The 24,912-nt window shown below is 43.9% G+C and overlaps 1 protein-coding gene across 2 annotated transcripts in view; it reads left to right on the top strand.

The window, feature by feature from the left end:
- Nucleotides 1-8,929: 8,929 nt before the first annotated feature.
- Nucleotides 8,930-24,912, top strand: part of PIGU (phosphatidylinositol glycan anchor biosynthesis class U) — a 112,555-nt gene continuing 96,572 nt past the window's right edge. The window contains exon 1 of one of the 2 annotated variants that reach the window (XM_004062039.5): nt 8,930-9,145. In XM_004062039.5, the coding sequence (XP_004062087.1) occupies nt 9,016-9,145 (130 nt within the window). In that variant the 5' untranslated portion in view covers nt 8,930-9,015. The remainder of the gene's footprint in view (nt 9,146-24,912) is intronic. The other variant, XR_010132227.1, reaches the window with a different exon arrangement.

Here is a 24,912-nt window from a genome sequence, read left to right as displayed (position 1 = left end):
TGCAAGCTGTTTGTAACCTCCATCCCCTCCTTCCAACACATACCACTGCCAACTCTTTACATCAATGGCTCCTTCCCATCCTTTGGGTGTCAGCTGAAATATCACCTCTTCAGAAAGGCTTTTCTTGACCATCCAATATACAGTAGGTCCTCCATTATTCATTATCATTCTTCCTGGTCTTTTGCCCTCACAATCCCTACTTATTTTGGTGTGGTCACAATCCCTAATTATTTTGTTTGCTTACTTCTATTTTGTATGACTCCCTGCTAGACTATAAACTACAGTACAGGGAGGCCTGGGTCTGTCTTTGTCATCACTATTATTATTAGCAGGTTCACAAACCTAGATGGTAAAGCCTACTACGCACCTAAGCTATATGGTATAGCCTATTGCTTGCAGGCCACAAACCTGTACAGCATGTTACTATACTGGATACTACAAGCAATTGTAACACAGTGGTAAGTATTTGTGTATCTAAACATATGGAAACATAGAAAAGATAACGCATTAAGCCACGATGTTATGATGGCTACAACATCAGTAGGCAAGAGGAATTTTTCAGCTCCACTATAATTGTAGGGGACCACTGTGGTATATGCAGTCCAACGTTGACCAAAATGTCTTTATGCAGCACAGGACTGTACCCTTTCGCCTTCCTCGAACTGACTTCATCCAGTTGCCTTTAGGTTGTGCTGTCCTCAGGCGAATATGGTAAATTCATCATCTGACTTCTCACAGATACACTTTTCTGGCTGATTAAGATTGGGCACAAGACCTAATCTTAATCAATCTTGCGCTTTTTCCAAGAATGCTGATTCTTGAATGGAAAGATGCAAGGTCATTAAAAACTGATTGCAATTCACTCATTCCAGTGGTTACTTAGTATCTTAGCACCTCAGTTTCTTCCTCTCTAGGTAACCCGCATATCACAGGAATCTCTGGTGTCACAGGAAAAAAACAAAACAAAACACCATGATTGCTCCTTTATTATCTCCTTCCTTTCTATTCCCTACCCTTCCTTCTCAGCTACAACAAGAAAGCACCCCAATCCAACCCAACACAACCCAACCCAACCCAACACAACCCAACCCAACCCAACCCAAATTCTTCTCATTTTCTCAGGCAGAGCAGCTTGACAACAGTATCTAGAGCTAACAGACAGATCCTGGTTCTGCCACTTACTAGCCATGTGACCTTAGGCAAGTTACTAAACCTCTTTGTGCCTCTGTTTCCTCATTGGTGATGGAGAAATAATAGCACTTGTAATGGTACATGTACTAAATGAGATAATATGTGTAAAGCACTTAAAATAGTACTTAGCACCTAGTAAGCACTCAATATTTGCTAGTTATCATTACTATATTCATCTTTTTTTGTGTAAGCTACTGGACACCTACGCCTTCAGGGTTATTATTTTTTTTCCCAAGGTATGGCTTCTGAATCACAAACATTAGAATTACCTGGAGAGATTAAGAATGTAGATTCCTGGGCTCCACAACAGGCCTAGTCTCTAGGTCAGAACTAGAAAATTTACACTTCAAAAATCTAGGCTGGTCATGCCAGTAATCCCAGCACTTTGGGAGACTGAGGCAGGAGGATCGCTTGAGCCCAGGCGTTCAAGACCAGCCTGGGCAACATAGCAAGATCCCATCTCTATTTATGAAAAATAAAAACAAATAAAATAAAAAATACATCTCCCCCGTGATTCTGATGCTTACTAATTTTTTTTTTTTTTAAGACGAGGTTTCACTCTTGTTGTCCAGGCTGCAGTGCAAATGGCATGATCTCAGCTCACCGCAACTTCTGCCTCCCAGGTTGAAGCAATTCTCCTGCCTCAGCCTCCCGAGTAGCTGGGATTACAGGCATGCGCCACCACACCCAGATAATTTTGTATTTTTAGTAGTGATAGCGTTTCTCCATGTTGGTCAGGCTGGTCTTGAACTCCTGACCTCAGGTGATCCACCCCCGCCCTCAGCCTCCCAAAGTGCTGGGATTACAGGCATGAGCCACCGCACCCAGCTGAAACTCCATACCTATTGGCAGTCATTTCCCATTCCCTACTCCCCCAGTCACCACCCCCAGCCCTAGGCAAGCACTAATCTACTTTCTGCCTCTATAAATTTGACTCTTCTGGACATTTCTCTCTTTTTTAATATTTTTTGAGGAAGAGTCTCACTGTCACCCAGGCTGGAGGGCACTGGACACAAACACGGCTCACTGCAGCCTCTACCTCCTAGGCTCAAGTGATCCTCCTGTCTCAGCCTCCTGAGTAGCTAGGACCACAGGTGCCTGCCACCATTCCTGGCTAATGTTTTACTTTTTTTTTTTTTTTGAGGAGGATTCTTGCTCTGTTGCCCAGGCTGGAGTGCAGTGGCGTAGTCTCGCTCACTGCAACCTCTGTCTCCTGGGTTCAAAGCGATTCTCCCGCCTCAGTCTCCTGAGTAGCTGGGATTACAGGCACATGCCACCACACCCGGCTAATTTTTGTATTTTTAGTAGAGATGAGGTTTTGCCATGTTGGTCAGGCTGGTCTCGAACTCCTGACCTCAGGTGACGCACCTACCTTGGCCTCCCAAAGTGCTGGGATTATAGGGGTGAGCCACCGCACCCGGCCATGTTTTACTTTTTTATAGAGATGGAGTCTCCCCTATATTGCTCAGGCTGGTATCAAACTTTGGGCTCAAGCAATCCTCCCGCCTCAGTTTCTCAAAGTGCTGGGATTACAGGCGTGCGCCACCACGCCCACCCATGGACATTTAATATAAATGGAATTACATAGCATGTGGTCTTTTGTGACTGGCTTATTTCATTTAGCATAATGTCTTCAAGGTTCATCTATGTTGTAGCATGGATAAGTACTTCATATTTTTTTATTGTCCAGTTATATTCCATTGTAGGTATACCACATCTTGCTTATCCATTCATTTGGGTTATTTCCACTTCTTGGTTTTATGAATGAGCTATGAACATTTGTGCATAATTTTTTTTGTGGACATACGTTTACATTTCTCTCAGATATATAGCTAGGTGTTGAGTTGGTGGGTCATAAGGCAATTCTGTTTAACATCTTGATGAAATACCAACCTGTTTTCCAAAGTGGATACAATATTTTATGTTCCCACCTGCCATATATAAAAGCTCTAATTTCTCCACTTCCTTGTCAACACTTGTTACTGTCAGTTTTATTTTTATTTTATTTTTTGAGATGGAGTCTTGCTCTGTCACCCAGGCTGGAGTGCAGTGGCGTGATCTCGGCTCACTGAAACCTCTGCCACCTGGGTTCAAGCAATTCTCCTGCCTCAGCCTCCTTAGTAGCTGGGCTTACAGGCGTGTGCTACCGTGCCTAGCTAATTTTTGTATTTTTAGTAGAGACGGGGTTTCAACATGTTGGCCAGGCTGGTCTTGACCTCCTGACCTCAAGTGAACTGCCCGCCTTGGCCTCCCAAAAGTGCTAGGATTACAGGCACAAGCCATCGCGCCTGGTCTACTGTCAGTCTTTTATTATAGCTATCCTATTGAGTTTGAAATGGTATCGCATTGTGGTTTTGATATGCATTTCCCTAATAACTAATAATGTCGAGCATCTTTTTACATGCTTATTGGCCATTTGTGTATCTTCTTTGGTGATATGTCTATTCAATTCCTTTCTCCATTTGGGTATTTGTCTTTTATTACTGTCTTTTTATTACAGAGTTGTAACAGTTCTTTAAACATTCTGGATAAGTCCCTACTCAAATATATAATTTGTAGATAATTTTCTCCCATTCTGTGGGTTTTCTTTTTTCTTTTTTGAAGGGGTCTCACTCTGTTGCTCAGGCTGGAGTACAGTGGCACAATCTTGGCTCACTGCAACCTCCGCCTCCTAGGCTCAAGCAGTCCTCCCACCTCAGCCTCCCGAGTAGCTGGGACTACAGGTGCACGCCATCATGCCTGGCTCATTTTTGTATTTATTTTTTCTTTTTTTAAAATAGAGATGGAGTTTCGCCATGTTGCCCAGGTTGGTCTCCAAATCCTGAGCTCAAGCAATCCACCCACCTTGGTCTCTCGAAGTGTTGGGATTACAGGTGTGAACCACTGTGCCTGCCTTTTTTTTTTTTTTTTTAATTTTTTGTAGAGATGGGGGTCTTACCATGTTGCTCAGGCTGGTCTTGAACTCCTGGGCTCAAGTAATCCTCCCACCTCAGCCTCCCAAAGTGCTGGGACTACAGGCCTGAGCCAGTTTTCATTTCTCTTTTTTAAATTTTTTTTTCTTTGAGATGGAGTCTCACTCTGTTGCCCAGGCTGGAGTACAGTGGCATGATCTCAGCTCACCGCAACCTCCACCCCCCAGGTTGAAGCGATTCTCTCACCTCAGCCTCCCAAGTAGCTGGGATTACGGGTGCCTGCCACTGCGACTGGCTAACTTTTGTATTTTTAATAGAGATGGGGGTTTCACCATCTTGGCCAGGCTGGTCTTGAACTCCTGACCTTGTGATCCACCGGCCTCGGCCTTCCAAAGTGCTGGGATTACAGGCGTGAGCCACCGCGCCCAGCCTTTAAATTTTTTTTTTTTTTGAGACAGAGTCCCGCTCTGGTGCCCAGACTGGAGTGCAGTGGCACCATCTCGGCTCAATGCAACATTAGCTCCTGGGTTCAAGCAATTCTCCTGTCTCAGCCTCCCGATAGCTGGGATTGCAGGTGCCCGCCACCATTCCTGGCTAACTTTTATATTTTTAGTAGAGACGGGGTTTCACCGTGTTGGCCAGGCTGGTCTCAAACTCCTGACCTCAAGTGATCTGCCCACCTCGGCCTCCCAAAGTGCTGGGATTACAGACATGAGCCACCACGCCCAGCAGTTTTCATTTCTTGATGGTGTCCTTTGGAACACAGAAGTTTTTAATTTTGATAAAGCTCAATTTACTTATTTCTCCTTTTGTTGCCTGTGCTTTTGGTGTTGTTATCTAAGAAACCATTGCCTAATTAAAGGTCATAAAGGTTTACTCCTATGTTTTCTTTTATGAGTTTTATAATTCTAGCTTCTGTATTTGGGTCTTGTGTTTTTTTATTGAGAACCACTAGTTGTATTCATACTTCATGCACACTCATTTTGAGAACCACTGGTTTGGGTCACATCTTCTGTCTACAATGGCTAATCACTGTTTTTCCCAAAGACAATCCTCACCCTAAGATAAATTTTTAAGTCATCTGTTAGAATGATGTAAATAATATAACAGCTAAGTAACCTTTACTGAGCACTGGGTATGTGCTAAGCATTTTACATTGTATAACCTTGCTCAATCTTCACTATGAGGTTAGTGTTACAATTACTTCCACTTTTTATGATGTAATACACTTCACTGTAAGATGATGCAATACATATATCTCCTTTTATGTAAAAGGGGATACCAAAACCCACATCTTTAAGAAGGAAGGCTGTGCAGACTAAATAAGCTCATGTGTGTTAAGCATATGGTACACTACTTGGCACACAGCAGGGGCTCGAAGGATGAGTGCCCCTCTAATTTCTTCATGATCCCCTCCCCCAAAGGAGACCCTACCCCTTTCACTGGTCCAGAAAGCTATCAGCTCCAGGGCTGATTTTTGCATTCTTTTAGAATCCCACTCCTGTTTTTTTCTTTTTCTTTTTTCTTTTTTTTCGAGACAGTCTTGCTCTGTCGCCCAGGCTGGAGTGCAGCGGTGCAATCTCGGCTCACTGCAACCTCCGATCCTCGGGTTGAAGTGACTCTCCTGTCTCAGCCTCCCAAGTAGCTGGGATTACAGGTGCCCGCCACCTCGCCCAGCTAAATTTTTTGTATTTTTAGTAAAGACGGGGTTTCACCATGTTGGCCAGGCTGGTCTCGAACTCCTGACCTCAAGTGATCTGCCTGCCTCGGCCTCCCAAAGTGCTGAGATTACAGGTGTGAGCCACTGCGCCCGGCCATTTTTTTTCTTTTCTTTTCTTTTTTTTTTTTTTTGAGGCAAGGTCTTGCTTTGTCATACAGGCCTGAGAGCAGCGGCGTGATCTTGGCTCGCTGCAGCTTCAACCTCCCAGGCTCAAGTGATTCTCCCACCTCAGCCTTCCCAGTAGCTGAGACTACAGGCATGCGCCACCATGCCTGGGTAATTCTTATGTTTTTTGTAGAGACAGGTTTCACCATGTTGCCCAGGCTGGTCTCAAACTCCTGGGCTCAAGCAATCCTCCCGCCATGGCCTCTCAAAGTGCTGAGATTACAGGCGTGAGCCACTGCGCCTGGCCCACTCCCCCTTTTCTTTCTCTCATTAAGGTTTGTGATTTTTTTTTTTTTTTTTTTTGAGACGGAGTCTTGCTCTGTCGCCCAGGCTGGAGTTACGGTTTGTGATTTTACTTATGTTATTCTTTAACTATTTTATCTCTTCAACTGCTTTCCAAGTTACATAAGGGCAAAGGCAGATGGTGCCATTTTGTCACTGCAATATTCCCCAACACCCAATAGAGGGCTTGTGGGAATATAGAGATGTTTGAAAAATGTACACCTGTTCACATCATTTCTGGTTTAAAATTCTCCAATGGCATATGGATTGCACTTTGAATAAAGCCCAAATTCTCAACCATGGCCAATAGGTCCCTACCTGATTGCCCCCCGTCTCTCCATCCACAGCTTCTTCTATTTTCTCCACTTGAGCCATACTTGTTTTCTTTCTGATCCTCAAACATACCTTGCTCTTTCCCCACTCAGTCTGTTCCTTCTGCTTGGAAGCTCTGATTAATTTCTCATCCTTTAGGTCTCAGCTCAAATATCACCTCTTTCTAGAGTCTTCCCTGATCACCTTGTCTAGTGTTACCACCCTTATTATTACACCAGCAGTTATTCTCAATCATACACTGTTTCGTTTTCTTTCTTCTCTCGCTCTTTTTCTGAGACAGAGTCTGGCTCTGTCGCCCAGGCTGGAGTGCAATGGCGCTATCTTGGCTCGCTGTAGCCTCCGCCTCCCAGGTTCAAGTGATTCTCTTGCCTCAGCCCCCTGAGTAGCTGGGACTGCAGGCACAGGCCACCATGCCTGGCTAATTTTTGTAATTTTAATAGAGACGAGGTTTCACCATGTTGGGCAGGCTGGTTTCAAACTCCTGACCTCAAGTGATCCGGCCGCTTCGGCCTTCCAAAGTGCTGGGATTACAGGCGTGAGCCACTGGCGTCCAGCCTGTTTCCTTTTCTTCACAAATATGAAATTTCCTTGCGCATTTAATATTATTATTGCTAATATTTAAGCACTTACTATACATTAATTAATGAAGCGTGCTGCTTAATGCTTATCAATGCGCTCTCCAAACCCCAAACCCCTGATTTGTAGCGTTTGCTGATTCCTGTGGTGTAAACACTCGCATTGGGAGGGATTTTCAGTCTATCAACCTGAGGAAACTGAACACCACCATTTGGGAAGAGAAAGAGATAGTATTTGCTGTACTGATACAGCGGTGGTAAATAATCTCAAAAGCACATATAAAAAAAAGTGTAGTAAAATAATTAGAAAGTGACGTGTTTAATATGTATTCCGTTGTTTTCAATATAAGTTATTTAACTGTAGGCTTGTATGTCTTAATTTTCAAAAATGGCTGTGTTTAAAAGCAACTGGCAAAATTTCTAAGCCTTCCGGCCAGGCACGATGACACAAGCCTGTAATCCCAGCACTTTGGGAGGCCGAGGCAGGCAGGTGGATCGCCTGAAGTCTGGAGTTCGAGACCAGCCTGACCAACATGGAGAAACCCTGTCTCTGCTAAAATTACAAAAAATTAGCCGGGCATGATGGCGCATGCCTGTAATCCCAGCTACTCGGGAGGCTGAGGCAGGAGAATCGCTTGAACCTGGGAGTCGGAGGTTGCAGTGAGCTGAGATCGCGCCATTGCACTCCAATCCGGGCAATAAGAGCGAAACTCTGTTTCCAAAACAAAAAAAAAAATTTCTAAGCCTTCCTCAACTGTCCCTAGTTAGCCTATAATCAGCACATTTTTCAGCACAGAAGGGTTAAGCGACTTGTTGAAGTAGCTAATAAATCAGTCTACTACTCCAAAACGTATCTGTAGAACCTAACATAGTGCCTGGAAAATAGGTGGCGTTTAACAAACAACTGCCAGAATAAATTTTTTTAAAAATACACATTTAACACTCTTTAAAAACATAAAAGGTATCAGCCTGGGCAACATGGCGAAACCCCGTCTCTACTAAAAGTACAAAAACTTAGCCGGGTGTGGTGGCGCGCACCTGTGGTCCCAGCTACTCTGCAGCCCGGGAGGTCCAGGCTGCAGTGAGCTGAGATTGCGCCACTGCACTCCAGCCTGGGCGACGGCACTGAGACCCTGTCTCAAAAACAAAAAACATAAACATTTTGGGCAGGGCGCGGTGGCTCACGCCTGTAATCCCAGCATTTTGGGAAGCCGAGGCGGGCGGATCACCTGAGGTCAGGAGTTCGAGACCAACCTGGCCAACATGGTGAAACCCCATCTCTACTAAAAATACAAAAAAAAAAAAAAAAAAAAAATAGCCGCGCGTGGCGATGGGCGCCTGTAATCCCAGCTACCCAGGAGGCGGAGGTTGCAGTGAGCCAAGATCGCGCCACTGCACTCCAGCCGGACGACAGAGCGCGACTCCGTCTCAAAAAAAAAAAAATAAAATAAAAATAAACATTTTGGCATTGAAAACATACACGCAAGAGTGAATTTAACATCTGTTTAAAAGTCTCTCACAATCCCAGGAAGGCGACTACTTCCGCTTCTACTTTCAGCAGCGTTTCAGCCCCGCTATAGCGGCGCGGCTTCACAAAACACCTGCGATCGTAGACGGTTTCGCCCCACCTTCTGCACACGCAGCTTGAGGCGCCCGCTTTCCGTCGCTCCGGCCCGCCTCGCCGCAAGGCTTTCTGGGAGCCGTAGTCCCCACGTCTGCCCGCTCCGGCGCCAGCGGCGGCGCGCGCCCACCCGCGGAACTACAGAGCGTGGCGCGCAGCGCGCGAGGCTCTTCCGCCTCGCCTTCCCTCCCCGCCCGCGCGCCCGCCCCAGTTATCATGGCGGCTCCCTTGGTCCTGGTGCTGGTGGTGGCTGTGACAGTGCGGGCGGCCTTGTTCCGCTCCAGTCTGGCCGAGTTCATTTCCGAGCGGGTGGAGGTGGTGTCCCCACTGAGCTCTTGGAAGAGAGGTGAGGCCACTGGCTCGAGCAGACGGTCAGGCCCCGCCTGCCCTCCCGCGGCCTCTGTGAATGGGAGGCGGGGGCAGTGACCGCCAGCGCGCGGTTCCTAGAGAACTGACCGTCTCGTGGGGTCCTCGGAGAGGGCGGGGCCTGAGGGCGGGGCTGGTGAGGGGAGGGGGCGTGGGGACCGGGGCGTGGGGACAGTGTCGTGAGGTTTGGGCCCTGGGGGCCGGACCACCTAGTGGTGGGGATCTGAGGGGGCGTGTCCCATTCAGTGTCCTGAGCCGAGGAGTGTGGTCTGTGGGAAGGGTTGGAATAAGAGGAGGAGGTGCTTGTGGAGCGCGGCTTGCAGAGGAGTTTGGGATTTGGGGCGGGATCGCGAGGGGTGCTCCCTGGGGTAAAAGGTTATGTGTGAGGGGGTCCGGGATGAGGGGACCAATTTTGCTTAAGCGAGGAGAGTGTGCTTGTGCTTTAGACGTCTCTTCTCAGTCTGGGACTTGCAGGGCAATTTTTGTTACTGTTCCTTACTAAGTTCTTCACCGAACATTGTTTTATACTAACGCCTACAGCGAGAAACCGAAGTTGGCCTGAAGTAGCTGCACAGGCTAGTGAGGGAGACAGATCGTTATAATAATTTATGAAAAGTATACTTTATGTGTCCACCCAGTTCCTTCCTTAGTATTCTGACCCTGAATAAACTATCCCTACCTTTCCAGTTTTCCAGAATGTGGGATTTGAGCTGACTCTTGAAGGATTTAGGGTTTTGAAAGGGAGATTAGAGAAAAGGAGAGTTCCAGGTAGCAGAAAGTAAATAGGATGAAGAAAGGTTCAAGGATGTGAAATGTCCAAAGCAGGGGAGTAATGGGGTGGAAGCTAGGTTTAGGCCAGAGTTTGATGATTAAAAAAAAACAAACAACTTTTTTTTTTTTTTTACTGAAGTACAGTATACATACAATGCATATTAAGTAAGTGTAGAGTTCAATGAATTTTTAAAAACTGTATTCACTCATGTAGCCAGCACCTAGTTCAAGAAACAGTATCAGCACCCCAGAAGTCCCCTTTGTGTCCTTTAAATGCTAAAGTTTTTTTGTTTTTGTTTTTGTTTTTTGTTTAGAGACAGGGTCTTTCTATGTTGCCCAGGCTGGTCTGGAACTCCTGGACTCAAGCAGTCTCACTTGGCCTCCCAAAGTGCTGGGATTTCAGGCGTGAGCCATGGCACCTGGCCAAGGCTAACGTTTTGATGTTATCCCATAGAATGTTGGTATGGGGAACGGCATAATGAATGGGTGTTTTATGAATAGAGTTAAGGTTTCTAAAAATGGTAACATATACCTTTTCTCATTTAGTCCTCACATTTATTTCTATGTGGTGTTATTTTCCCCCTTTTACAGATGAGGGAACTGAAATTTAGAGAAGTTAATTTGCCCAGGTTTCCTAGTTGGGGAATGGTAATAAAGATAGTAATAATTCATATCTGAGATTGTAAGAGCTTGGATTTGTTACCTCTGCATATTATTTTTCTGTTGAACTGAATCGAAGCCATTTGGTTCCTGTTTTCTTCTGGATAACTGAAAACCTGAGGCAGTATTAGGCCCTTCTTCCTCTACACCCTATTAAGAGCATTTCTTATCTCATAATTACTTGTTTATATCCGGTTTTTCCACATTTTCTCTCTCTCTCTCTTTTTTTTTTTTTTTTTTTTTGAGATGGAGTTTCACTCTCGTTGCCCTGGCTGGAGTGCAATGGTGCGATCTCGGCTCACCATAACCTCCGCCCCCTGGGTTCAAGCAATTCTTCTGCCTCAGCCTCCTGGGCAGCTGGGATTACAGGCATGCACCACCATGCCTGGCTAATTTTGTATTTTTAGTAGAGACAGGGTTTCTCCATGTTGGTCAGGCTGGTCTTGAACTCCCGACCTCAGGTGATCTGCCTTCCTTGGCCTCCCAAAGTGCTGGGATTACAGGTGTGAGCCACCATGCCCGGCCTCTTTTTTTTTTTTTTTTCTTCAAGAGACAGGGTCTCACTCTGACACTCAGGCTGGAGTGCAGTGATAATGGCTCACTGCAGCCTTGACCTCTCGGGCTCAGTACATCCTCCCTCCTCAGCCTCCCAAGTAGTTGGTAGCTGGGACTACAGGCATGTACCACCAACCGTACTTGTTATTATTATTTTTTTTTGTATTTTTTGTAGAGATGGGGTTTCACCATGTTGCTTAGGCTGGTCTCAAACGCCTGGGCTCAAGTGATCCGCTCATCTGGGTCTCCCAAAGTGCTGGGATTACAGGCATAAGCTACCACACCTGGCCTTTTCCACTATATTATGAGCTCCTCGAAGGATTCTGTTTTATTCATTCCTGAATTCTTTTATGTCTGGCATACAGTAGGTGTGTAGTTACTGTTGAATAAATGTGGAAAAGAAGAAAGCATAGGATCTGGTTACTTACAGGAGGTTACTTACAGGATAGACAGGTGAAGGATCTAAAGATGAGATAGTGTTGTTTGGTGATTAAGAGCGCAGGGTCTGGAATCTCAGAAAAGGTTTGACTCTTTCTCTAGTTATGCAACTTATAAGCTGTATGAATTCTTTTTTTGTTTTGAGACAGAGTTTTGCTCTTGTTGCCCAGGCTGGAGTGCAATGGCACGATCTCGGCTCACTGCAACCTCCGCCTCCCAGGTTCAGGCTGTTATCTCGTCTCAGCCTCTTGGGTAGCTGGGATTACAGGTGCCCGCCACCATGCCCAGCTAATTTTTGTATTTTTAGTAGAGATGAGTTTCACCATGTTGGCCAGTCTGGTCTTAAACTCCTGACCTCAGGTGAGCCACCCGCCTTGACCTGTGAAAGTGCTGGGATTACAGGCGTGAGCCACCACGCCCGGCTGACATTTTAAATTTTTGAATGATCAGTTCTTTGGGTAAAGGGGCCCTGGATCCAAATCCAAATAGATTTTGATTGGCTATAGTATGGACTGATTTTTTTTTTTTTTTAAGAGACAGGGTCCCACTCTGTCTCCCAGGCTGGAGTGCAATGGCATGATCATAATTCTCTGCAGCCTCATCCTTCTGGGCTCAAGAGATCCTCTTGACTCAGCCTCCCAAACAGCTGGGATTGGTGCATGCTCCCACACTTTGCTAATTGTTTTTTATTGTTTTTTGTAGAGATGGGGTCTCAATATATTGCCTAGGCTGGTCTTAAGCTCCTGGCCTCAAGCGATCCTTCTGCCTTGGCCTCCCAAAGTGCTGGGATTATAGGCATGAGCCACCATGCCTGACCTCTTTTTTTTTGAATAAGTGCAACGAAAGCTCTGGAATTAAGTCACATTGAACTGATTTGGGTCATATACCAATTCTTCGGTCAATTACTGTAGTCTGCCTGGGTCATGTATCTACCTCTTTGGAAAGGAGGCAGTCTCACCCAAAATGTACACAAGGGGGGTATCCCATCGGAAAAATTAGGGTGCTGTTACCAAAAGAAGGGAAGATTGATGTTGGGCAGGCACAAATAACATATCCATTTCAACAGGAAAAATATCTTTTCTGTTACCTATTTCTACAAATCCATCGGTTTATTTGATAGTGTAACTAAAATACATATAAATTTCCAGGCCGGGTTTTGTGGCTCATGCCTGTAATCCCAGCACTTTGGGAGGCCGAGGCGGGAGGATCACTTGAGCCCAGGAGTTTGAGACCATCCTGGGCAACATGGCAAAACTCTGTCTCTACAAAAAAATGCAAAAATTAGCTGGACATGTTTGGCTCATACCTGTAGTCTCAGCTACTCGGGACGCTAAGGCAGGAGGATTGCATGGGCCCGGGAGGCAGAGGTGGAGGGTGCAGTGAGCCGAGATCGTGCCACTGCATTCCATCCTAGGTGACAGAGTGAGACTCTGCCTTATAAAAAAAGAAATTTTTTTTTTTTTTTTTTTTTTGAGAAGGAGTTTCACTCTTGTTGCCCTGGCTGGAGTGCAATGGCACGATCTCGGCTCACTGAAACCTCTGCCTCCGAGGTTCAAACAATTCATTCTCCTGTCTTAGCCACCTGAGTAGCTGAGATTACAGGCATGAGCCACCACACCCGGCTAATTTTGTGTTTTTAGTAGAGATGGGGTTTCACCATGTTGGTCAGTCTGGTCTCGAACTCCTGATCTCAGGTGATCCACCTGCCTTGGCCTCCCAAAGTGGTGGATTACAGGTGTGAGCCACTGCGCCCGGCCAAGAAATAAATTTTTAAGGAATGAATTTCCTGTTTGACAAAAGCAGGAGCTTCTAAAAAATTAATAAGAAATTAACAGGCTGGGTGCGGTGGCTAACGCCTGTAATCCCAGCACTTGGGAGGCCGAGGCGGGTGGATCACCTGAGGTCAGGAGTTCGGGACTAGCCTGACCGACATGGAGAAACCCTGTCTCTACTAAAAAAATACAAAATTAGCCGGACGTGGTGGTGTATGACTGTAATCCCAGCTACTTGGGAGGTTGAGGCAGGAGAATCACTTGAACCCAGGGGGCAGAGGTTGCGGTGAGCTGAGATGGCGCCATTGCACTCCAGCCTGGGCAACAAGAGCAAAACTCCATCTCAAAAAAAAAAGGAAGAAGAAAAGAAAGAAATTAACAATGATATAATGCTTTTTACATGCCTGGTATTGTTCTAAGCACTTTAGGTGTGTTAATGCACTAATTTGATCTCTAAAATGGCAAACTGTTATCAACCTCATTTTATAGATGAGAAAATTGAGGCATGGAGAGATTAAGTCATTTGCCCAAGGTGACCTCGCTAATAATATTTTGTATGAAGAGCTAGCAATCTTTAGGTATGGCTGTTCCACCAGTATCATCTTGTTTAGATATCTGTCAGGAATAATGTTAGAAACTTTCTGCCATGTTTTAGTCTTTCCTGAGGCTTTCACCCAAAGATTGACAGTTAGTATAGGCTTAGCTTTTTGAGTTCAGGGTAGAGCCCAAGCTATTAGTACTTATCTAGATACCCACCCCTACTACAGCTATGAGAATCAGGGTTGCTGGGCACGGTGGCTCAAGCCTGTAATCCCAGCACTTTGGCAGGCTGAGGTGGGCAGATCACTTGAGCTTAGGAGTTTGAGACCAGCCTGGATAACATGGTGAAACCCCACCTCTACAAAAAAGAAATACAAAAATTAGGTGGGTATGGTGGTGTGTGCCTGTAGTCCCAGCTACCTGGGAGACTGAGGTGGGAGGATGGCTTGAGCCCAGGAGGTGGAGGCTGCAGTGAGCCAAGATTGCACCACTGCACTCCAGCCTGGGCAACAGAACAAGACCTTGTCTCAAAAATAAAAGAATCAGGGTCAGGAAGAGCACTTCTGATACCACTACTTAAAAAAGCCTTTATGGCCAGGCAAGGTGGCTCACACCTGTAATCCCAGCACTTTGGGAGGCTAAGGTGGGAGGTGGGTAGATTGCTTGAGCTTGAGTTCGAGACCAGCCTAGGCAACATGGTGAAACCTTGTCTCTACTAAAAATACAAAAATTAGCCGGGTGTGGTGGCGGGAGCCTGTAGTCCCAGCTACTCAGGAGCTGAGGCAGGAGAATCGCTTGAACTCAGGAGGCGGAGGTTGCAGTGAGCCGAGATCATGCCACTGCACTCCAGCCTGGGCAACAGAGCAAGACTTTGTCTCAAAAAAGAAAAAAAAAAGCCGTTATTACAAAATTAAACAGAATTAGTAAGACACACATAACAATGTATTATTGCATGGTGAATTATTGTAAGGTGAACATTTTTGTAACTGTCATCCAAGTCAAGAATCAGAACTTTGCCACTCACTTCAGAAGCCCCCCTTCGTCACAATCCCCTCACTCTTTTCATAAGTAACTATTATCCTGACTTTTGTAAGTAATGACATCTTTGTATTTTTAAAAGTTTTATTACTCAAATGAACATCCCTAGTTCATTTGCCGTTAGTCTTAGTCTTGCCCCTAAGAAAAAAGTTTTCGTTTGTGTTTTCAATCTCTCTTAATTTTTAGGGTCCCAGGTTCCCTTTCTCTTCCTTAGTGTTTATCTATTGAAGAATCCAGACAGATCTCCCATAGTTTGAATTTTCCTGATTATATATCATGGTACAATTTAACATGTTCCTCTATCATCTGTATTTCCTGCAAATAGGCAGCTGGATCCAGAGACTAGATACCACTGTTTTTTGTTTTTCACTTTTTTTTTTTTTTTTTTTTTCAGCCAGAGTCTCACTCTGTTGCCCAGGCTGGAGTGCAGTGGTGTGATCTTGGCCTACTGCAACCTCCACCTCCTGGGTTCAAGCAATTCTCTTGCCTCAGCTTCCTGAGTAGCTGGGATTATAGGTGTGTGCCACCACACCCAGCTAATTTTTGTATTTTTGGTAGAGATAGGGTTTCACCATGTTGGTCAGGCTGGTCTTGAACTCCTGACCTCAGGTGATCTACCTGCCTCTGCCTCCCAAAGTGCTGGGATTACAGGCATGAGTCACTGCACCGGCCTGTTTTTTAGCTTTTTACTTGAAATCATTTTAAACTTACAGAATACTTGCAAAAATATTGCAGAGAGATCTGTATACCCTTCACCCAGCTTCCCCCAATGTTAATATCCTACATAGTCATAGTACAGTGATCAAAACTAAGATGATAACATTGGTACAATACTATTAACTAAACCATAGTTGTTAAGATTTTACCATTTTTGCTGGGCACAGTGGCTCATGCCTATAATCTCAGCACTTTGGGAGGCTGAGGCGAGGGGATGTCTTGAGCTCTGGAATTTATGACCAGTCTGGGCAACATAGGGAGACTCCCTCTCTACATAAAATTTAAAAAAAGTTAGCTGGTTTGGTGGCGCACACCTGTGGTCCCAGCTACTTGGGAAACTGAAGTGGGAGGATTGCTTGAGCCTGGGATGAAGAAGCTGCAGTGAGCTATGATCATGCCACTGCACTGTAGCCTGGCACCAGAGCAAGACCCTGTGTAAAAAAAAAAAAAAAAAAAAGGTTTTACCATTTTTTCACTAATTTTTTTTCTGTTCTATGATCTAATATTCCATATTGCATTTTTATTTTTATTTTATTTATTTATTTATTTTTTGAGTCAGAGTCTCGCTCTGTCGCCCAGGCTGGAGTGCAGTGACACGATCTTGGTTCACTGCAAGCTCTGCCTTCTGGTTTCATGCCATTCTCCTGCCTCAGCCTCCCGAGTAGCTGGGACTACAGGTGCCCGCCACCTCGCCTGGCTAATTTCTTGTATTTTTAGTAGAGATGGGGTTTCACCGTGTTAGCCAGGATGGTTTCGATCTCCTGACCTCATGATTTGCCCACTTCAGCCTCCAAAGTGCTGGGATTACAGGTGTGAGCCAGCGCGCCCGCCCCCTTTTTTTTTTTTTTTTTTTTGAGACAGAGTCTTGCCCTTGTTGCCCAGGCTGGAGTGCAATGGCGTGATCTCGGCTCACTGCAACCTCCACCTCCCAGATTCAGGAGATTCTCCTGCCTTAGCCTCCTGAGTAGCTGGGATTATAGGTCCCTGCCACCATGCCAGCTAATCTTTGTATTTTTAGTGGAGACGGGGTTTCACCATGTTGGCCAGGCTGGTATCGAATTCCTGATCTCAGGTGATCCACCTGCCTCGACCTCCCAAAATGCTGGGATTACAGGCATGAGCCACCGCGCCTGACCACATATTGCATTTAGTTGTTATATCTCCTTAGTCGTTTATCTGTGATAGTTCCTTAGCTTTTCCTCATCTTTTATGACCTTGACACTTTGAAGAGCTCTGGTCAGGTATTCTGTAGAATGTCCCTCAATTTGGTTTTGTCTAATGTTTTCTTGGGGTTTGATTGAGGTAATGGATTTTGGGGAAGAATACCCCTGAGATGATATGGTCCTCTCAGTGCATTGGATCAGGGGTGCATATTGAAATCCCCTAATACTGGTGATGTCAGCCATAATCCCTTGGTTAATGTAGTGTCTGCCAGATTTCTCCACCATAAAGTGACTGTTTCCCTTTGTAATTAATCAGCATTTTAGGGGCTATTCTTTGGAGCTCTGCAAATATCCTGTTTTTAAATTTTTGCCTACTAATTTTTGCATTCGTAGGTTAATCTTGCCTGCAGCAGTCATTACTCAGGTGTTTCAATGGTGACTTTTCTGTTTCTTTCATTCATTTTTATTTAATAATTAAAATTCTTCTGTAAGGAAGAGTTGTCATTTCTTTGCATTTATTTAATTATTTATGTCAGTATAGATTTGGATATTTTATACTCTGGACTCTGTATACTATATTCATTCTGTTGTTTGGATTATTCTAGTTTTGGCCATTGGGACTGCTTTCATCTTGACCCCTTTGTCCTTTTGCCATACCTCTATCTCACTTTTTTTTTTTTTAAAGCACTTTATTACATTCTAGAACTATAAGATGATCCAGGTTTATCTTGCTTAGTTCAGCCCTGGAATTGACCACTTCTTCAAGGGCCCTGGCTCCTTTTATTAGAGAATGTTATTTAGAAACAAAGTTCTGAATGGTAGGTGTGTTCATTGCAGCTGGAGTGATGCTGCTTCTTAGGCCCTCAGCTAGAAGTATAGGGATACTACTGCTTTTGAACAAGCTTATGTCCTTATTGATACGGGAAACTGAAAAATAATATTTGTCTTATACAGGATGATATGCTTTTATTATCACCCATAGGAAAAGTATACCAAGGTAACTAAGAATTATTGGCCAGGCGTAGTGGCTCATGCCTGTAATCTTAGCACTTTGGGAGGCCAGGGTGGGTAGATCACTTGAGGCCGGGAGTTTGAGACTAGCCTGAGCAACATAGCAAGACCCCATCTCTACAAAAAATAAGAATTAGTCAGGTGCAGTGGTGCACTCCAGTAGTCCCAGCTACATGGGAGGCTGAGCTTGAGCCCGGGAGGTTAAGGCTGCAGTGAGCTGATTGTGCCACTGCATTCCAGCCTGGGCAAAAGATTAAGGCCCCTGTCTCTAAAAATAAATAAATAAATAAATAAATAAAAAATAAGCTTGCTTCATGGGTTAGTTATCAGTTAAGAGTTGAGAGTCTTTATCAAAAAAAAAAAACTTACATTTTACAATAGTTAGCCATAATTATTTAGCTCTTATATTAGTTGTTAGATAATAGTCCCATGAAGTGAGAATTGTTATTTGGATGCTCTGGTGTATTTTCACAGGTTTTATTTTCGGAGGATACTCCAGGAAAAAGGAAAGCATAAAGTTGAGTTCTATGGGTATCTTTATTGTCTTTTTGTTTTTTCCCCCTAATAGGCACTTTGTGAAACTGACTTTAAAGTGTTTTCAGCATGATATTACTGGAACTTTTTTTTTTGAGATGGAGTCTTGTTCTATCGCCCGGGCTGGAGTACAGTGGCACGATCTTGGCTCACTACAACCTCCACATTCTGGGTTCAAGCAGTTCTCCTGTCTCAGCCTCCCGAGGAGCTGAGACTACGAGTGCATGCCACCATGCCTGGCTAATTTTTATATTCTTAGTAGAGACGGGGTTTCACCATATTGGTCAGGCTGGTCTTGAACTCCTGACTTCAGGTGATCCACCCACTTTGGCCTCCCAAAGTATTGAGATTACAGGCATGAACTACCATGCTCAGCCTATTGGAACATTTTTATATATATTAGAATTTGACAACCCTGATTATTCTTTTCTATGGAGAGTAGATTCACTATTTTAAAGAGGATGTTGGTACTCTTGTACCAGTATGTTTTATGTGCCTTAGATGTACATAGATGAAACATCTGTGTACCTTAGATGTTTCCAAATGCACTGCAGACCAGGTCACAGTTTTTAATCGTGTGCACCAAAATTAGAAAAGTAAGGATAGTAATAAGTTTATCATTAAAACTAAATGTATTCCATTAAAAATATTCTGGGCCAGGCGTGGTGGCTCCCGCCTGTAATCCCAGCACTTTGGGAGGCTGAGGCGGGCAGATCATGAAGTCAGGAGTGTGAGATCAGCCTGGCCAACATGGTAAAACCCCGCCTCTACTAAAAATACAAAAAATTGGCCATACATGGTGGTGTGCATCTGTAATCCCAGCTACTCAGGAGGCTGAGGCAGGAGAATTGCTTGAACCCGGGAGGTGAAGGTTGCAGTGAGCCAAGATCATGTCACTGCACTCTAGCGTGGGCAACAGAGTGTGAGACTCTGTCTCAAAAACAAACAAACAAAAAATATTCTGAGTTTATGTTCTTCCTATACTTTTTTTTTTTTTTTTGAGACGGGGTCTGGCTCTGTCGCCCAGGCTGGAGTGCAGTGGCACAATCACAGCTTACTGCAGCCTTGAACTCTTGGACTCAGGTGATCCTCCCACCTCAGCCTGCTGAGTAGCTGCACTCTCCACCATGCCTGGCTAATTTTTTGTATTTTTGGTAGAGACAGGGTTTCACCATGTTTCCAGGCCAGTCTCGAATTCCTGAGCTCAAGCGATATACCCTCCTTGGCCTCTCAAAGTGCTGGGATTACAGGCGTGAGCCACCATGCCCAGCCATATACTTTTTTTTTGTTGGTTTTTATTTTTTATGCTTTGAGACGGAGTTTTACTTTTGTTGCCCAGGCCGGAATGCAATGGCACAATCTCGTCTCACTGCAACCTCCACCTCCCAGGTTCAAGCGATTCTTCTACCTCAGCCTCCCAAATAGGCTAATTTTTGTATTTTTAGTAAAGACAGGGTTTCACCATGTTGGCCAGGCTGGTCTTGAATGCTTGACCTCAGGTGATCTACCCGCCTGAGCCTCCCAAAGTGCTGGGATTACAGGCGTGAGCCACTGTGCCCGGCCAACTTTTTAATATTATAGTAAATGGTAGAGTTTTTAAAAATGTTTTTACCAGCCTGGGCAATATAGCAAGAGCCCGTTTCTACAAAAAAAATTTAAAAATTAGCTGGGTGTGGTGGCATGCACCTATAGTCCCAGCTACTTGGGAGGCTGGGGTGGGAGGATCACTTGAGCCTGGAAGGTTGAGGCTGCAATGAGCTATGATCAAGCCATTACACTCTGGCACGGACAACAGAGTGAGTCTCAAAAAAGAAAGACAAAAAAATGTTTTACATGTTTTACATAGTCTGACCCTTTGCCCAGATCAGTTATCAATTAAGTAATATAATGCCATATTTAATCATCAATATAGCAGAGCCACACTCCAGGCATTTGCCAGAGAATACACTAACAAATCCACTGATATACAGTATCTAGCAAAAGCATATCTGAGATGAATTACATTTTAGGCAATTGCCTAAAAGTTGTGCAGTCTGTCCTCAAGCTGTGTCTCAAAAATTCCCATCTGGATTAAACCAGACAAGTGGAGAGTGATGTGCCTGGACGGCCTCATACTGGTGCCCTGTAGAGTTGCTTTTTTACTGCTCTGTGGTAGGATGCCATTGGCTAAGATTGAGAAATGCCTTGTGATTTGACCTGATGAATCATCTCCTTGGGTCTCCAGTAAAGCTGTTAGTGAAGGATTTAATAGCTGTTACACAGCAACCTCTTTATGCAGCTCCTTGAGATTTCCTTTTGGTTGCAGTATAAGGACCAGTTACAACGGTCTTGAGCAATATGCTTTGTTTTATTTTATGGCCACCATGAATTATAAAATTGATTATAGGACTACCCTACCTTCTTTAGGGTAGTCCTATAAAGTTTAAAGTCGTAATTATAGCCCACTCCTTACAAATATGTAGTGGTCTTTTTTCTTTTCTTTTCTTTCTGTTTTTGTTTATTTGATACAGGGTTTCCCTCTGTCACCCAGGCTGGAGTGCAGTAGCATGATCATGACTCGCTGCAGCTTTGACCTCCTGGGCTCAATTGATCGTCCCACTTCAGCCTCCCAAGTAGCTGGGACCACAGGCACACATCACCATGCCCCAGCTAATTTTTGTTTTTTTTATAGAGACAGGGTCTCCTTATGTTGCCCAGGCTGATCTTGAACTCCTTGAATCCCTGCCTAACTATTTTTTAATAGGTAACTCAGTCACATGATTCAGAAATAAAAAGTAGCTAGGTGCAGTGGCTCATGCCTGTAATCCCACCACTTTGGGAGGTCAAGGTGGGAAGATGGCTTGAGCCCAGGAGTTCAAGACCAGCCTGAGCAACATGGCAAGACACTGTCTCTACCAAAAAAAAATTTAGCTGGGTGTAGTGGCGTTGGCCTGTGTTCTCAGCTACTTGGGAGGCTGAGGTGGGATGATCGCTTGTGCCCAGGAGGTTGAGGCTGCAGTGAGCCACGTTTGTAATTCCTGTACTCCAGTCTGGATGACAGAGCGAGACCCTGTCTCCAAAACAAAAACAAAAACTACTTCTTTTGAATAATTGTAAAATAATACATCCTCATTGCTAAAGATTCAGAAAATGAAGATGAAAAAAATCAAGCATCTTCTGTAATCTTACCAGCTAGAAATGATCATTGTGAACATTTAAATATTTATTTTTCCAGGCATTTCTCATTGAGTACATGTTCATTCTCTCTCTTTCAAATAATTAAACGAATGCTTATAAAAGTTTAAGATAAAACTCTACAAACAAACCTATTTAAAAATGTGCAATTTTGAAAAGCTGAGGCAGGCAGATCACTTGAGGTCAGGAGTTCAAGACTAGCCTGGCCAACATAGTAAAACCCCGACTCCACTAAAAATACAAAAATTAGCTGGTCTGGTGGCAGGCACCTGTAATCCTAGCTACTGGGTGGCTGAGGCAGGAGAATTGCTTGAACCCAGGAGGCAGAGGTTGCAGTGAGCCAAGATCACGCCACTGCATTCCAGCCTGGGTGACAGACCGAGACTCTGTCTCAAAAAAAAAAAAAAAAAAGGCAAAGGGCTGGGCATGGTGGCTCATACCTGTAATTCCAGCACCACTGTAATTCCAGCACTTTGGGAGGCTGAGGCAGGAAGATTGCTTGAGCCCAGGAGTTTGAGACCAGCCTGAGTAACATGGTGAAACCCCATCTCTACAAAAAATACAAAAATTAGCCAGGCATGGTGATGCACACCTGAAGTCCCAACTGCTCGAGAGGCTGAGGTGGGAGGATCGATTGAGCCTGAGAGGTCAAGGCTGCAGTGAGCCCTGATCATGCCACTGTACTTCAACCTGGGCAATAGAGCGAGACCCTGTCTTGGAAAAACAGTTGGCGGGGGGCACAGGACATGAACAGACACGTCTCAAAAGAAGACATGCATGTGGGCCAACAAGCATATGAAAAAATGCTCAACATAATTAGTCATTAGAGAAATGCAAATCAAAACCACAATGAGATACTATCTCAAAACCACAATGAGATACTATCTCATACCAGTCAGAATGACCATTATTAAAAAGTCAAAAAATAATAGATGCTGGCAAGGTTGTGGAGAAAAGGAAACACTTATACACGGCTGGTGGGAATATAAATTAATTCAGCCACCGTGGAAAGCAGTATGAAGATTTCTCAAAGATCCTAAAACAGAACGGCCATTCGACCCAGCAATCCCATTACTAGGTATACACCTAAAGGAATAGAAATTGTTCTGCCCTAAAGGTGCATCCATGTGTATGTTCATCACAGCAGTATTCCCAATAGCAAAGACATGGAATTAACCTGAATGCCCATCAGTGGTGGACTGGATAAAGAAAATGTGGTACATATACACCATGGAACACTATGCAGCATAAAAAAAAAAAAAAAGAATGAGCTCATGTCCTTTGCACCAACATGGATGGAGCTGGAGACATTATCCTAAGCAAATTAATGCAAGAACAGAAAACCAAATACAGCATATTCTCACTTATAAGTGGAAGCTGAACACTGAGTACACATGGACACAAAGAAAGTAGCAGTAGATACCTGGGCCTACTTGAGGGTGGAGGGTGGGAGGAGGGTGAAGATGGAAAAGCTACCTGTCAGGTACTGTGCTTATTACCTGGGCGATGAGATTATCTGCACTCCAAACCTCTATGACATGCAATTTACCCATGTAACAAACCTGGACATGTACCCCCTCAACCCCCAGAAAATTTGCAAAGGAAAATAAGTAAAAGCCAAGAGAAATTGCTAAAATAGTCATTTTTTTAAAAATCACCAAAAAAACCTATTATATTTTATATGCTGTCTTTTGACCTACTTTTCATTTAAGAATATTTTATGGGCTGCTTTTCTTCATTAAATATAGATCTCTAGTATACTTTTTAATTTTAACTCTTAATTTTAAAATAATTTTAGATTTTCAAAAAAGTTACAAGAGTTCCTGTTTACCTTTCATTCAGCTTTTTCTAATGTTAACATTCTACATCACCATAGTGCAATGACCTAAACCAGAAAATTAACATTGATACAATGCTATTAACTAATTACAGGCCTTATTAGAATTTTATCACTTTGCCCCACTAATGTCCATTTATAGTCCAATATCCAACCTGTGATTCCACTTTGCACTTAGTTGTTTTGTCGCCTTAGTCTCTTCTAATCTGGGATACTTCCTCAGACTTAACATTTAAAATTTTTTAAATTTAATTTTTATGGATACCTAGTAGTTGTACATAGGCTTAATATTTTTAAGAGTACTTGCCAGTTATTTTATGTCTCCATTTGGGTCTGCCTGATGTCTTCTCACAGTTAGACTGAGGTTATGCTTTTTTGTTTGTTTGCTTTTTGAGAAGGAGTTTCACTGTGTTGCCCAGGCTGGAGTGCAGTGGCACAATCTTGGCTCATTGCAACCTCCGCCTCCCAGGTTCAAGCGATTCTCCTGCCTCACCCTCCCAAGTAGCTGGGATTACAGGTGTGCGCCACCATGCCTGGCGAATTTTTGTATTTTTAATGGAGACAGGGTTTTGCCATGTTGGCCAGGCTGGTCTTGAACTCCTGACCTCAGGTGATCCACCTGCCTTGGCCTCCCAAAGTGCTGGGATTACAGGCATGAGCCACCGCCCATGTAAAATTATTATTTTTCCCCTTGCAAATATTCTGTTTCTCATATTTTTGCCCACTAATTTTAGCATCCATTGATGATTCTTGCCTTTTGTGATTATTACTATGGATGGAGTATGCCAAGTGGTGATTTTCTATTTCTTTGTTCCTTCTACATTTGATCCTTAGAATTCTCTGTAGGGAAAAGCTCTCCTTTCTCTTCCACTTATTTATTTATTATTTATAACACAGTATAATTTTAAGTATAAAGCATTCCATTATATAGAGATATATATTATGTCATAATTCATTGAAATCAATTTTCATTAATGGACATTCAGATTATTTCTAATTGTTCAGTACTCTGAACGGTGTAAGGAACATACCTCTTTGGGTACTTGTCAAGTTATTTCCATAGGATAAACTGCCCTAAGAAGTATCATATCTGGGTCAGAAGGCACACACTTAGAAAGCACATATTGCCCTATCGAAAAGTTAATACAAATGTCACTCAAATGAGCAGCATATGAGAGTGACTGCCCATTTCCTCACACTATGGCAACATTTCTCACCAGCTTCTAATTTGTTATCTTATTGTGCTTTGGAATGGGGAAGATTAGGCATAAATGAGACATTTTTGAGAGTTGGTAAGAGTTACAAGGAACTAGAAGGAAGTGGATAGTTTAACATAAAACTGTCTTATAATGAGTGCTGCCCACAATGAAAAAGGATGCTGTCCATGAAAGAGAGTTTCCCGTCATCAGAAATGTTCAAGACTTAAAGCCACTTGCTGGGGATGAGGTAAAGGGGGTTAGATAAACGCTAAGGCCCTTTTTGGTTCTGGGGGGTATCTAACAATTTGGTCTATAGCTGCCTGCTTAGTCTGAGTGAA

Source organism: Gorilla gorilla, chromosome 21 (genome assembly GCF_029281585.2).
Source record: "Gorilla gorilla gorilla isolate KB3781 chromosome 21, NHGRI_mGorGor1-v2.1_pri, whole genome shotgun sequence".
In the NCBI taxonomy this organism is placed as follows: Eukaryota; Metazoa; Chordata; class Mammalia; order Primates; family Hominidae; genus Gorilla; species Gorilla gorilla.
The sequence above is the reverse complement of the archived record's forward strand: the minus strand, read 5'-3'. Positions and strand labels throughout refer to the sequence as shown.